Genomic DNA, 13200 nt, shown 5'->3' on the forward strand with positions numbered 1-13200 from the left:
GGTGCCGTGAGCCACCGTGCCACCCACATGCTCAAGCTCCAAAATTGTTGGAGTTGAATATTGAATCCAGAAAGTTGCAGCATTCCCAAGCAGAAAGTGAGGGTGTGTTCTTCCAGCTAAAGCAGCAAACCCAAGACAGAGATGCTGCCCATGGAACAGGGTGGTGAGTCAAGAAGGCAAGTAACCAGAAATTCAGGGTCATTTCTGCGGGCAGACTGCAGGTTGTCCTGTCTGCACTTTCATTCCCCAGTGGAGAGGAGACCACAATGTGAGCAGCGAATGCCATAGACTAGATTGTGTTGCTTTTCCTAAAACAGCAGTCCCAGGCAGGATTTCCCAAGAGCATTCTGTGTCCCTCAATAGGAGGATTCTCCATAACCACCTGATGAAGGAGCAGCATTCCAAAAGCTAGTCCTTTCAAATAAACCTGTTGGACTCTAACCTGGTGCTGAGTGATTTTTTAACTTTGTACACTCCAGTCCAACGCCAGCACCTCCAAATCACTCCTAAATAGGGAGTGGCAGACTTAAAGAGGCAGCTAAATAAAGTTTAATAATTTAGCAACACTGCACTTGGTCAGGGCTGTGATTTCATGGCACACATTGTGTCTCTGCCTTGACTCCTTTTTTAATTATTACTTTGTGGGACTTGGGTGTTGCTGGCTGGGCCCAGCATTTATTGCCCCGTTCCCTAGTTGCCCCTTGAGAAGGTGGTGGTGAGCTGCCTTCTTGAACCGCTGCAGTCCACCTGCTGTGGGTTAACCCACAATGCCCTTAGAGAGGGAATTCCAGGATTTTGATATATTTTCAAGTCAGGGTGGTGAGTGGCTTGGAGGGGAACTTGCAGGTGGTGGTGTTCCCAAGTATCTGCTACCCTTGTCCTTCTAGATGGAAGAGGTCGTGGCTTTGGAAGGTGCTGTCTGAGGATCTTTGGTGAACTTCTGCAGTGCATCTTGTAGGTAGAGTCAGAGAGCCATACAGTCATACAGCACAAAACAAACTTTTCTATCCTAGTCTGTGCTGACCATAGTCCCAAAGTAAACTAGTCCCACCTGCCTGCTCCAGGCCCATATCCCTCCAAACCTTTCCTATTCATGTACCTATTCACTGCTGCAACTGAGTGTTGGTGGTGAAGGGAGTGGATGTTGGTGCCCATCAAGTGGGGGCTGCTTTGTCCCGGATGGTGTCAAGCTTCTTGAGTGTTGTTGGGGCTGCCCCAGGCAACTGGGGAGTATTCCATCACCCTCCTGACTTGTGCCTTGGAGATGGTAGACAGGCTTTGGGGAGTCAGGAGGTGAGTTACTCATCTGTTTGAGCCATTGTATTTATGTTGAGTTTCTGGTCAATGGTAACCTCCAGGATGTTGATGTTGAATAGTGCGGGATTCTTCAGTGAAGTTAACACCATTGAAAGTCAAGGGGCAGTGGTTACATTGTCTCTTCTTGGTGGCTCTGGACCTGACTGTGTTGTTTTTGGGTTTTGCTTTGCACTGTCTCCTGCAGTTGTGCCAGGGACGCCACACTTAGGTCACACCAGTCGAGCGATACGAGGGAGCAGCGTTTCAGTTTCCACGTGTTTAAGTTTCACGACTATCCGAAGGTCTACGTGCTGTGTGAGGTGATGATCTGCCACAAGAACTCCCTCCCTAACCGATGTGCCCAAGGCTGCTTACCTGGCAAACACAAGCGGGCGCTCAGCACACGGGACGATAAAGTCAAGTCAGCGCGCCTCTCGCAGGGTCCCATCATCTTCCGTCGTGACTTTGAAGGTGGGTCTTCACTTGGGAGACGGGTCACAAGTATCGAGTCACCGTTTCTCCCCGGTTAACGGGCAACATTGGTCCCGGAAAACTGTTCCTCACTTAACAATAACAAAGCAAAATCCCAAAGAACTGGAAATCAGGAACAGAACCCATAATGGTTAGAGAAACTCAGCAAATTTGGCAGCATCTGTGGAGAGAGAAACAGAGTTAACCTTTCGGGTCCAGCAACCCTTCCTTAAGAAGTGCTTGCAATTGTAAATGAAGGGTCGCGTTCCTAGTTTATCTTTTCTCATATAACCTAATTTTTCTAACTGATCTGTTCTGAGATGTAATTATGCCCCTCTGTAGCAGGTGAGACTTGGATGTGGGCCTCCCCGTCCAGAGGTAGGGATACTATTACTGAGCCATAACATTCCCAGTTTATTTACAGAGATTGGATCTGAGTTAATATGTCAGTGTACATAGGTGAACACAGACTCGATGGGCCAAAGGGTTTCTTTGTGTTGTATGTCTCTCTCTGACTCTAAGACTTGCTGTACAGAGACTAACGTCAAATATAGTGTAGTCTCTATTGTAATGTAGCAAGCATGGCCAATCATTTGTATGCACCTTGCTCCCACAACTGGCAGGGTCACACATAATTGGATTGACAAAGGTTGACACCACTGATGAGATTGGTTGAGAAATAAGGTTCTGAGACCTCAGAACTGTTCGGTGGAAGCATCGTTAGACCCAAACTGTTAACCCTTCTTTCTTTCTCCATGAATATTGCCAGACCTGCTGAGTTTCTCCTGCCATTTCTATCTTTTTTCTTTCCTTGACCTGATCCTCGGAGCTAGAGACTCCGGGTTCAGGGGTCCCACTGGTTTATAACAGGGGGCCAGCATTATCCTTCCAGCATGTACCAATGGCAGGCGGACGATATTCCTGGTCAGACACCAGATGGAAAGCTGGAAGGCTATACCACCACTGTCAGTTCCAGAGCCCACTGACGGCAGTACCTAATCTTGATTTGTACTTGTGTTTCCATCAGAGCCCTAGCCCTGATTGTTCTGAACTAAAATAAAACTGGTCCCCTGGCATAGGTATATTAAAATAAAAGTCCCTATATCACCATACGATACATATCAATGGTATTCAGTATGATCTTGATGTATTAATAATTGGTTTCAAAGGAACAGTACTATGGAAGATTTTTCTTTATATCTAGTAAGTCTCGTGCACACAATGTGTGTCTCCCTATCACCAAATCACCCATATGCTTTTTCCACCTATTAACCACTACCAGTAAATCACCGAATGATTGATTTGGCTACAAATCCCATTAAGGGCAACGTGAGCCGTCAAAGGTGATGGAGAGTTGGGATTGGGGGTGGGGGTGGGGCGGGGGGAGCTGAATCAAAATGGAACTGGAAGGGGAGACCAAGCACTCTACCCCTGTGGTGCACTATGGATGATCGAGAGTAGTTCGTGTACCCAACAGATCAACATTATGTCTGACAAAGATCGACGTACAATCTGCGTTTCTCTTCTTGCATCACAAGCTTTTCTTAGCAGTGACATCAGAAACACATTTATTCCTGGACCAATGATGAGATATTTGCAACAGAACTCTATTGTGGTTAATTTGTTTTCATTGATTCCAAGCAACACCCCACATTGGGAGTTAGTGTGTTATGGACCAAAGCAGACTCCCCTCAAAATATTTTAAGAAGGTAGTCTAGACCTTAACTTTCTCTTATTTTTAAAGGTAAATGTGAGGTGCCATGTTTCAAATGCAATGCGACTAGTCAAACCAGTCGATGTTAAACAAAACACGATTTATTTAAATACTGTAGTTAAAATACAGCCAAAGAAAGAGGAATTTAGAATTACTTTACTCTATTAGAAAACTTAGCAGAATAATAGATACAGTAACTATCATTAATTAAGTATTCCAATGCAGTAACATCCCATGAACACACCCATTGGCCAAAAAGGAAATTTAGATAAAAATAGGTTTTTCTTCCAGGTAACCCAGCAGCAGAGGAAGACCCCAGCTTCTAGCTGTAACAGAGAGGTGGAAAAGATAGCTTCTACTTCTTTAAGCCCACAACAGCAACTGCTTAAACCTATACTTAAAAGATTTTTTAAAAACTGAGAAGTCGTGGTCTGTGAGAGCTGGCCACACCCAGCCTGGCTGCTTCTATTGTTCCAACTTTTAAAAAAAACCAAGACCTCATAAGCTGTTTACTTTCTTACAGACAGTTTTACACCTTTTATGAATCTCTCTTAAAGAAGACAAAATAACCTCTAAAAGCCATAGAATAGTTGCAAGTGTGTCCATGTGAATCATTTCATCAGTTACCGCTGTGTGTAACTGTCTAAATATTGCATTGTCAAGAAAAAACAAAAATGCAAAAGCACAGTCACCATAGTTTCAGACCACAGGGCTGCTCTCTCATTAGAGAGGTGACTGGAGGTGGTTTAACCTGAGGGTCATCATGAGGGGACAAGTTGAGAAAGAGAGTCCTTGATGATAGCCTCAGTTGATACACTGTTGGCATCACACTGTAAACCGTCCATCCAGCAAACTGAGGAACGATTTTCAGGGCAGTGGGGAATGTAACTGGATGGACCCTGCAAGAAGCTGTATCAGGATGATCGGCCGAATGGCCTCCAGTGCTGTACCATCGCGGGGGAGAAACTTGTCTACTTTGTACTCAGGCAAGGCGGGGGCCTTATCACATTAGCCACACCTTTAGGTTCCCAAGTCTACGTGAGCTGCCGTTGCTCTGAGTAAATTTCAAAGCCTGGCCTTATTTCAAACAAGGCATGGCATAGTGGATCAGCAGCTAGCACTGCTCCCTCACAACGCCAGGGATCTGGGTTCAATTCCAACCTCAGGTGACTATCTGCATGTTCTCCTTGTGGATCTGTGGGTTTTCTCTGGGTGCTCTGGTTTCCTCCCCTAATTCAAAGACATGCAGGTAAGGTTTTTTTGGCCATGGGCAATACAGGGGTTAGGGGCGGACCTTGATGGGATGCTTTGCAGAGGGTTGGTATAGACTTGATGGGTTGAATGGCCTCTCCCACACTGTAGGGATTCCAAGTATTGGTACAAAGATGAGTCTGTTCATGACAGATGGATATACCAGGATGGGACAACACTAAATATTAGCTCAGTCCATCCTTGATCCAATAAGTCACTTCCGCTCAGTGCTGGAGGCGGGGTAAAGTATTAGAACTTTTACCGAGCTGTCTTCAGGGGTCAGTTGAATTTGTGCTGCCTCTTACCATGTCTGTTTAATTTTCTTTGAACCAGAACTCATCCGTCTGCAGGTGAACTCAGAGAGGAAGGGGAACAGCAGCTATGCCCCCATTCTTGGGGTGCTTTCGGGGGGATTTCTGATTTCTGTCTTTGGCTTGATGTTCCAGAGAAGATACTACTTACAACAGTTCCACGGATTCCGGAGGATTCCAAGTAGTTGAACACGCCGTTGGGAGGCGATCTCCATGTCAGTTCCTTCATCTGTGTTGGTTGTGGGTTTAAACTGTTCCACAGAACAATTGAAACCTTGATCAGCAGTTGCTTTTCCCTCAACGCTGAACGAATGATAACATAACATTTTGTGAATCACGCAGAAGCCTCATTAATTAGATCTGATCATCAAAACTGCCTGAATTGCGGCAAATCTCCAAATGCTTGATTACTGTAATTTTACAAAAATCTTAGCTGCCTGTCTTCTGCTCAACTGAAATAAAATTGAGATGTCAATGGCAACCCAGCTCTTAGTGTCTTCCTGTGACTTCAAAACAGTTCATGCACGGCTGCTCCTTACTTTCCCGTCTATGTGACCCAGCACTGCCTAAAGTGAACCCACTCCGAGGAATGTGTTATGCACATCCCTGGAGCAGGTGGGCCTTGAACCCAGGCCTCCTTTAGCTCAGAGAGAGGGGGACACTATCACTGCGCCACGAGAGCTGCACAAACACATTACTGAACCGGCTGATGTGGAAAAGATCTCCTGGCATGTTGAACCATGTTTATATATGGGCAGCCCAGCCAGAAATTGGCTGCCTGAATAAGTGGACTAGCCGAACGAATTCACTCGCTGTAGTGGTACCAGACTGAATTGCGGGGCTATCTCGAATAAAGAGAGAGAGAGACAGACAACTGGTGGTGGTTTAACCTAAGGCAAGGGAGAGTTGGAGCGAGGGAGCCCTTCCTAGTAGCCTCGGCCAGTGTGGAGATTGAACCCTTCTTGCGGGTGTAACCCTGCATCACAGGCCAGTTGACCAGCCAACTAAGCCAACCACCCACAAAGTGCATCAGCAACATGGCAATTTTGCAGATGAATTTCAACCATCCTTTGCAAATAAAGGATGGGATTGAAACCTGAGGTCAAATGATGAGATAGAAACCCCTACAGCTGGGAGTGTCTGTGGAGAGTCAGGCCATTTGGCCTATTGAGAGTATACCAGCCCCTCCAAAGAGCATCGCACTCCCTATCCTGCATTGGCCATGGCTAATCTGCATAGCCTGCACATCCCTGGGTAATTTAGTCTGGCCAATCCACCCTAACCTACAAGCCTTTGGACTGTGGGAGGAAACTGGAGCAAATTCACGCAGAGTCAGGGATGATGTGCAAACACCACACAGACAGTTGCCTGAGGAATCAAACCTGGGCCCCTGGTGCTGTAAGGCAGTAATGCTAGCCACTGAGCCACTGAGCCACTATGTTGCTCAATGCCATGAGGCAGAATGTGCTAGAGAAACTCAGCAGGTGTGGCAGCATTTGTAGTGGGAGAAAGAGCATTAATGTTCAGAGTCCAGTTACCCTCTGTTATGATACTGGCCAACCGACCCACAACCCCAGATCAATGTCCTGAGGGAACTGGTTCAAATCCCAACATCTAGTGAAATTTGAATTGAATAGAAATCTAGCATAGTTGCAACCACTGGAAGGTTTCTGTAAATATTAACCTGGTTCAGATCCGGCCTATAGCCTTATCTGGTCTGACCTACATGTCAGCCCAAACCTACAGCAATGGAGAGGTTGACTCTTAACTCCAGTCTAACTGGGTATGGCCAACCAGTGACGCCAATATCCCAAGGATGAATACATATTAGCAATTTTAAGAAGATTTGTAGCTCAGGTTGAGGTTCTGGATGTACGTTTGCTCACTGAGCTGGAATGTGTTACCAAGTCCAAAGATGTGCAGGTTAGGTCAATTTGCCATGCTAAATTGCCCATAGTGTTCAAAGATGTGTTAGTTAGGGATAAAATGCACAGTAATGGGTTTGGGCGGGATACTCTTCGAAGGGTGGGTATGCTCTTGTTGGACCGAAGGGCCTGTTTCCACACTGTAGGGATTCTCTCTGATTCTAGTATAATGCCGAAACATCTGAAAACGAACTTTCCAGCTCAGCGAGCAAACCTGCATCCATGAATACATATTCTTCAAAAAATTACAGTGGAGTAACTTTGAGTCATGAGTGATGGAGCAGCTGTCCTGCAGAAAGTTGCTGAGAAATAGGTTGCAGAGGTTCATAACCTCTGCCTGTGTATGTTGGGAAGTGCTGAGGGGAGGCTCCACAGACGCTGCCAGCTATAGGGATTTCCAGCATTTTCTGGCTCTGTTTTATTGATGCTAATAACTCGGAGCAGGAATAGGCCATTCAGCCCTTTAAGTCGGTTCCACCATTCAATACGATCATGGCTGATCTCATCTTGGCTTCAACTCCACTTCATGCCCCTTCCCCCTCACCCTTTAATCCATTATTAATTAAAAATCTGACTGTTTCCTCCTTAACTTTACTCACTGTCCCAGCAACGACTGCACTTCATGGCAGTGAATTCCATAATACACGAGTCTTTCAGAGAAGTAATTTCTCCTCGTCTTGGGTTTAAATCTGCCACTCTTTATCGATATTGTCTGATGCTGGTGACGCGTTCAAACAGTGACTATAATGCACCATCTCTGTCTTCTTTTACATCATCATTGACCAGGCTGAACAGGCTGGGGCTGTTTTCCCTGGAGTGTCGGAGGCTGAGAGGTGACCTTATCGTGATTTATAAAATATGAGGGGGGCGTGGATAGGGTAAAAACACAAGGTGTTTTCCCTGGGGTGGGGGAGTACAGAACTAGAGGGGCATAGGTTTAGGGTGAGAGGGGAAAGATATAAAAGAGACCTAAGGGGCAACGTTTTCAAGCAGGCGGCGGTGGTTATATGGAGTGAGCTGCCAAAGGAAGTGGTAGAAGCTAGCATTTAAAAGGCATCTGGATGGGTATATGAATAGGAAGGGTTTAGAGGGATATGGGCCAAGTGCTGGCAAATGGCACCAGGTTAATTTAGGATATCTGGTTGGCATGGACGAGTTGGTCCAAAGGATCTGTTTCTGTGCTGTATAACTCTATGACTCTATTGGTAACTAACATTTTCCAGTTTTAACCAAATGCCACAAACCAGGAACAACCTGTTCCATGGAACTGGAGCAAAAAGAAATGAGATGATCTTCTTGAAACGCATACAATTCGGAGAGAATTTGGTAGGAGAGAAGCAGAGAGGGTATTTCCCCTCACTGGGGTAATCTAATCTAAGGTCGCAATTCCAAAATTAGGGGCAAGCAGTGAAAGGTGGATATGAGCTACATTCCCTTTTCATTTTAAATCTCCTGTGTGTCTCTCTGAGCTCCACATGCAGCTGTGAGTTCCAAAACTGCAGCCACGTGACTTAGAGGGAATGTTGGGATGTGAGGAAACGTTTCTTTCCTCTAGGAGAATCGTTGCAACTTTCACAGAATCCTACTGCACAGATAGAGGCCATTCAGCCCATCGAATCTGCACCCACCTTCTGAAGAGCCTCTTGCCCAGACCCAACTCCCCACCCTAACCCTGTAACTCTGTATTCCTCATGGCTAACCCACCTAGCTTGTGCATCCTTGGACACGATGAGGCAATTTAGCATCATGTCACCCACCTTAACCTGCACATCTTTGGACCGTGGGAGGAAATCTGAACAGCCGATGGAAACTCAGAAAAGCATCAGGAGAATACGCAAACTCCATACAGCCAGTTGTCCAAGTGAGGAATTGAACCCCGGTCCCAGGCATACTGAGACAACAGTACTAACTACTGAGCCACCCTTTCTTCCCAGAGGGCAATGTAAGCTGGATTATCAAATACATTCAAGAAGGATGTGTGCAGCTTCCTGTTTGATCAGGGGTTGTGAGGGAGGTGGAAAAACATGTGTCTGCATTAATCTTTCAGACTGAGAATGATCCTTGCATAGAGTCATAGAGTCATGGAGATGTACAGCACAGAAACAGACCCTTCGGTCCAACCCGTCCATGCCCACCAGATATCCCAACCCAATCTAGTCCCACCTGCTAGCACCCGGCCCATGTCCCTTCAAACCCTTCCTATTCATATACCCATCCAAAGGCCTCTTAAATGTTGCAATTGTACCAGCCTCCACCACATCCTCTGGCAGCTCATTCCATACACGTGCCACCCACTGCGTGAAAAGGTGGCCCCTTAGGTGTCTTTTATATCTTTCCCCTCTCACCCTAAACTTATGTCCTCTAGTTCTGGACTCCCTGATCCTAGGGAAAAGACTTTTTGCAGTACTTAAACATGGGGAGGCCATCGCACTGTGAGATACCAAGCGCCAGAGACCCGGGTTCAATTCCCGTCTGTGTGGAGTTTCCACATTCTCCCCGTGTCTGCGTTGTTTCCTCCAGGTGCTCTGGTTTCCTCCCACAATCCAGAGATGTGCAGGTCAGGTGAATTAGCCATGGGAAATTGCCCTATAGTGTTAGGTGCATTCGTCAAGGGGAAATGGGTCTGGGTGGGTTATGCTTCAGGGGGTCAGTGTGGACTTGTTGGGTTGAAGGGCCTGTTTCCACACTGTAGGGATTCTATTTGAATCAAAAGTGGCTTTGTTGCCCAGGAAACCGAGGTTGAGGCCACAGTTATGTCAGCTTTGATTGTATTAAATGGAGTAGTAGACTTGAAGGGCCAAATAGCTCACTTCCATTGCTTCTTACATACAATCCTTGCAATGTGGAAGCAGGCCATTCAGCCCATCGACTATGCACTAACCCTACGAATAGCACCCCCCCCTCCCCCCCAACCCTATTCACTTAACCCTGCACTTCCCATGGCTAACCCACCTGGCCTGCACACTATGGGGCAATTTAGCACGGCCCATCCACCCTAACCTGCACATCTTTAGATTGTGGGAGGAAACAGGAGCACCTGGAGGAAATCCACATAGACACAGGAAGAACGTGCCCAAGGCAGGAATCATACCCGGGTCCCTGGTGCTGTGAGGCAGCAGTGCTGACCACTGAGCCACCATGCCATCCTCAGTATAGGGCAATAGGATTTAGGACTAGAACCAGCCATTTGTCGCTTGGAGTCCACTCTATGATTGATCTGGTTGTGGTCTCGTCTCCACAGCCTGTTTGCACCCTTTAACCTGTGACTGCCTTATCTGTCAAAGCTCCAGCTCACTCAGCCTGGAATGAAAGACTCAACCAATGCCAGCTCTGGGGGATGAGATCTGACCACTCTGACCAGCCTCTGAGAGAATACATTTCTCCTCATTACTCTCTTCAAGGGGAAACTTTGCATTCTTAACCATGTCCTATCAGTTAGTCTGCCCCTCAAGAGAAAACATCTCCCACCTTACCCAGTCCCTTCAGCCCCTTACCTTTCAATAAGATCACCCCTCTTCCTTGAAACGTCAATGGATTCATGCTTAACCTGTTCAACATTTCTTCATAAGATAAGCCCCTCATCGCAGGAATGAGTCAAGTGAACCTTCTTTGAAGTGCTTCTCAAGCAATTTCACCCTGTTTCAAAAATCAAGACCAAAATGGTACGCAGTACTTCAGACATGGTCTAGTTAGGGGGACAGATAGAAGCTTCTGTGGGGACGAGAGAGACTCACGGTTGGTGTGTTGCCTCCCAGGTGCCAGGGTCAGTGATGTCTCTGATCGCATTTTTGGGATCCCTCAGAGGGAGGGAGAGCAGTCCCAAGTCGTGGTCCACATTGGCACCAACGACATAGGTCAGAAGAGAGATAGGGACTTAAGGCAGAAATTCAGGGAGCTAGGATGGAAGCTTAGAGCTAGGACAAACAGAGTTGTTTTCTCTGGTTTGCTGCCCGTGCCATGTGCTAGTGAGGTAAGGAATAGGAGAGAAACGAGTTGAACACGTGGCTACAGGGATGGTGCAGGAGGGAGGGTTTCGGGTTTTTGGATAATTGAAGCTCTTTCTGTGGTAATTGGGACCTCTACAAACAGGGTGGTCTTCATCTAAACCAGAGGGGTACCAATATCCTGGGTGGGAAATTCGCTAAAGCTATTAAGGTGGATTTAAACTAATACAGCAGGGGGATGGGAACCAAAATTGTAGGACAAGTACAGAAGAGGATGAGAGTAGGGAGTTCCCAAATCAAGTATCTGACACTGGCAAGCGAGAACCTGGTTTGGAGTGTGTGTACTTCAACACGAGGAGCATCCGAAATAAAGTGGGTGAACTGGCAGCGTGGGTTGGTACCTGGGACTTCGATGTTGTGGCCATTACGGAGACATGGATAGAGCAGGAACAGGAATGGCTGTTACAGGTTTCGGGATTCAGATGTTTCAGTAAGAACAGAGAAGATGGTAAAAGAGGGGGAGGTGTGGCATTGTTGATCAGGGACAATATTACAGTTGTAGAAAGGATGTTTGGGGACTCGTTAACTGAGGTCGTATGGGCTGAGGTCAGGAAAGGAGAAGTCACCATGCTGGGAGTTTTCTATAGGCCTCCGAATCGTCCCAGAGATGTAGAGGAAAGGATAGCAAAAGGATTCGCGGTAGGAATGAGAGAGGCAGGGTAGTTGTCATGGGGGACTTCAACTATCCAAATATTGACTGGGATCACTACAGTACGAGTACTAGAGATGGGTCAGTTTTTGTCCAGTGTGTGCAGGAGAGCTTCCTGACACAGTATGTAGACAGGCCTACAAGGGGCGAAGCCACTTTAAATTTAGTACTGGGTAACAAGCCTAGCCAGGTGTTAGATTTGGAAGTAGGTGAGCACTTTTGAGACAGCAATCACAATTCTGTCAGGTTTACTTTAGTGATGGAAAGGGATAGGTGTACTCCACTGAGTTACAGCTGGGGAAAGGGAAATTATGATGCAATTAGGAAAGATTTAGGAAGCATAGAATGGGGAAGGAATCTGCAGGGGATGAGCACATTAAAAATGTGGAGCTTATTCAAGGAAAAGCTCCTGTGTGTCCTAGATAAGTATGTACCTGTCAGGCAGGGAGGAAGATATAGAACGCGTGAGCCGTGGTTTACTAAGGAAGTGGAATCCCTGGTCAAGAAGAAGAAGAAGGCTAATGTTAGGACAAAATGTGAAAACTCAGTTAGGGTGCTTGAGGGTTACAAGGAAGTCAGGAAAGACCTAAAAAGAGAGCTCAGAAGAGCCAGGAGGGGGCATGAGAAGTTGTTGGCGGATAGGACCAGGGTTAACCCTAAGGCTTTCCATAGGTATGTCAGGAAAAAAAGAATGACGAGAGTTAAATTAGGGCCAATCAAGGATAATAGTGGGAAATTGTGTGTGGAGTCAGAGGAGATAGAGGGAAGCACTAAATAAATATTTTTCAACAGTGTTCACTATAGAAAATGAAAATGTTGGCGTTGAAGATACAGAGATACTTGTATCTAGACTAGAAGAGATTGAGGTTCACAAGGAAGAGGTATTAGAAATACTGCAGAGTGTGAAAATAGACAAGTTCCCTGGGCCAGACGGGATCTATCCTAGGATCCTCTGGGAAGCAAGGGAAGAAATTGGCATTGATCTTCAAATCATCATTGTCTACAGGAATAGTGCCTGAGGACTGGAGGATAGCAAATATGGTTCCCTTATTCAAAAAGGGGAGTAGAGACAACCCTGCTAATTATAGACCAGTGAGTCTCACTTCAGTTGTTGGTAAAGTGTTGGAAAAGGTTATAAGAGATAGGATTTATAACCATCTAGAAAAGAATAATCTGATCAGGGACAGTCAGCACGGTTTTGTGAAGGGTAGGTCGTGCCTAACGAATCTTATTGTGTTTTTTGACAAAGTGACCAAACAGGTAGATGAGAGTAAACTGGTTGATGTGGTGTATATGGATTTCAGCAAGGCGTTCGATAAGGTTCCCCACAGTAGGCTATTATACAAAATGTGGGAGACATAGCAGTTTCGATCAATAATTGGATTGTAGTTGATGGAACATGTTCATCTTGGTGTCCATTTACTAGCGGTGTACCGCAAGAGTCGGTGTTGGGTCCAATGCTGTTCGTCATTTTCATAAATGACCTGGATGAAGGCTTAGAAGGGTGGGTTAGTAAATTTGCGGACGACACTAAGGTCGGTGGAGTTGTGGATAGTGACGAAGGATGTAATAGCTTGCA

The 13200-nt window shown here is 46.2% G+C and overlaps 1 protein-coding gene across 1 annotated transcript in view; it reads left to right on the top strand.

Moving 5' to 3' along the window:
- The window catches only part of LOC148140679 (IgGFc-binding protein-like), a 189055-nt gene extending 183823 nt beyond the window's left edge, over window positions 1-5232 (top strand). Inside the window, exons 5-6 of the mRNA XM_087978994.1 lie at window positions 1502-1767; window positions 5066-5232. Of these exons, the coding sequence (XP_087835120.1) occupies window positions 1502-1767; window positions 5066-5232 (433 nt within the window). The remainder of the gene's footprint in view (window positions 1-1501; window positions 1768-5065) is intronic.
- The last annotated feature ends 7968 nt before the right edge of the window (window positions 5233-13200 follow it).

Source organism: Chiloscyllium plagiosum, unplaced genomic scaffold (genome assembly GCF_037043375.1).
Source record: "Chiloscyllium plagiosum isolate Xiang-an unplaced genomic scaffold, Cpla_swu_hap1 HiC_scaffold_35, whole genome shotgun sequence".
NCBI lineage: Eukaryota > Metazoa > Chordata > Chondrichthyes > Orectolobiformes > Hemiscylliidae > Chiloscyllium > Chiloscyllium plagiosum.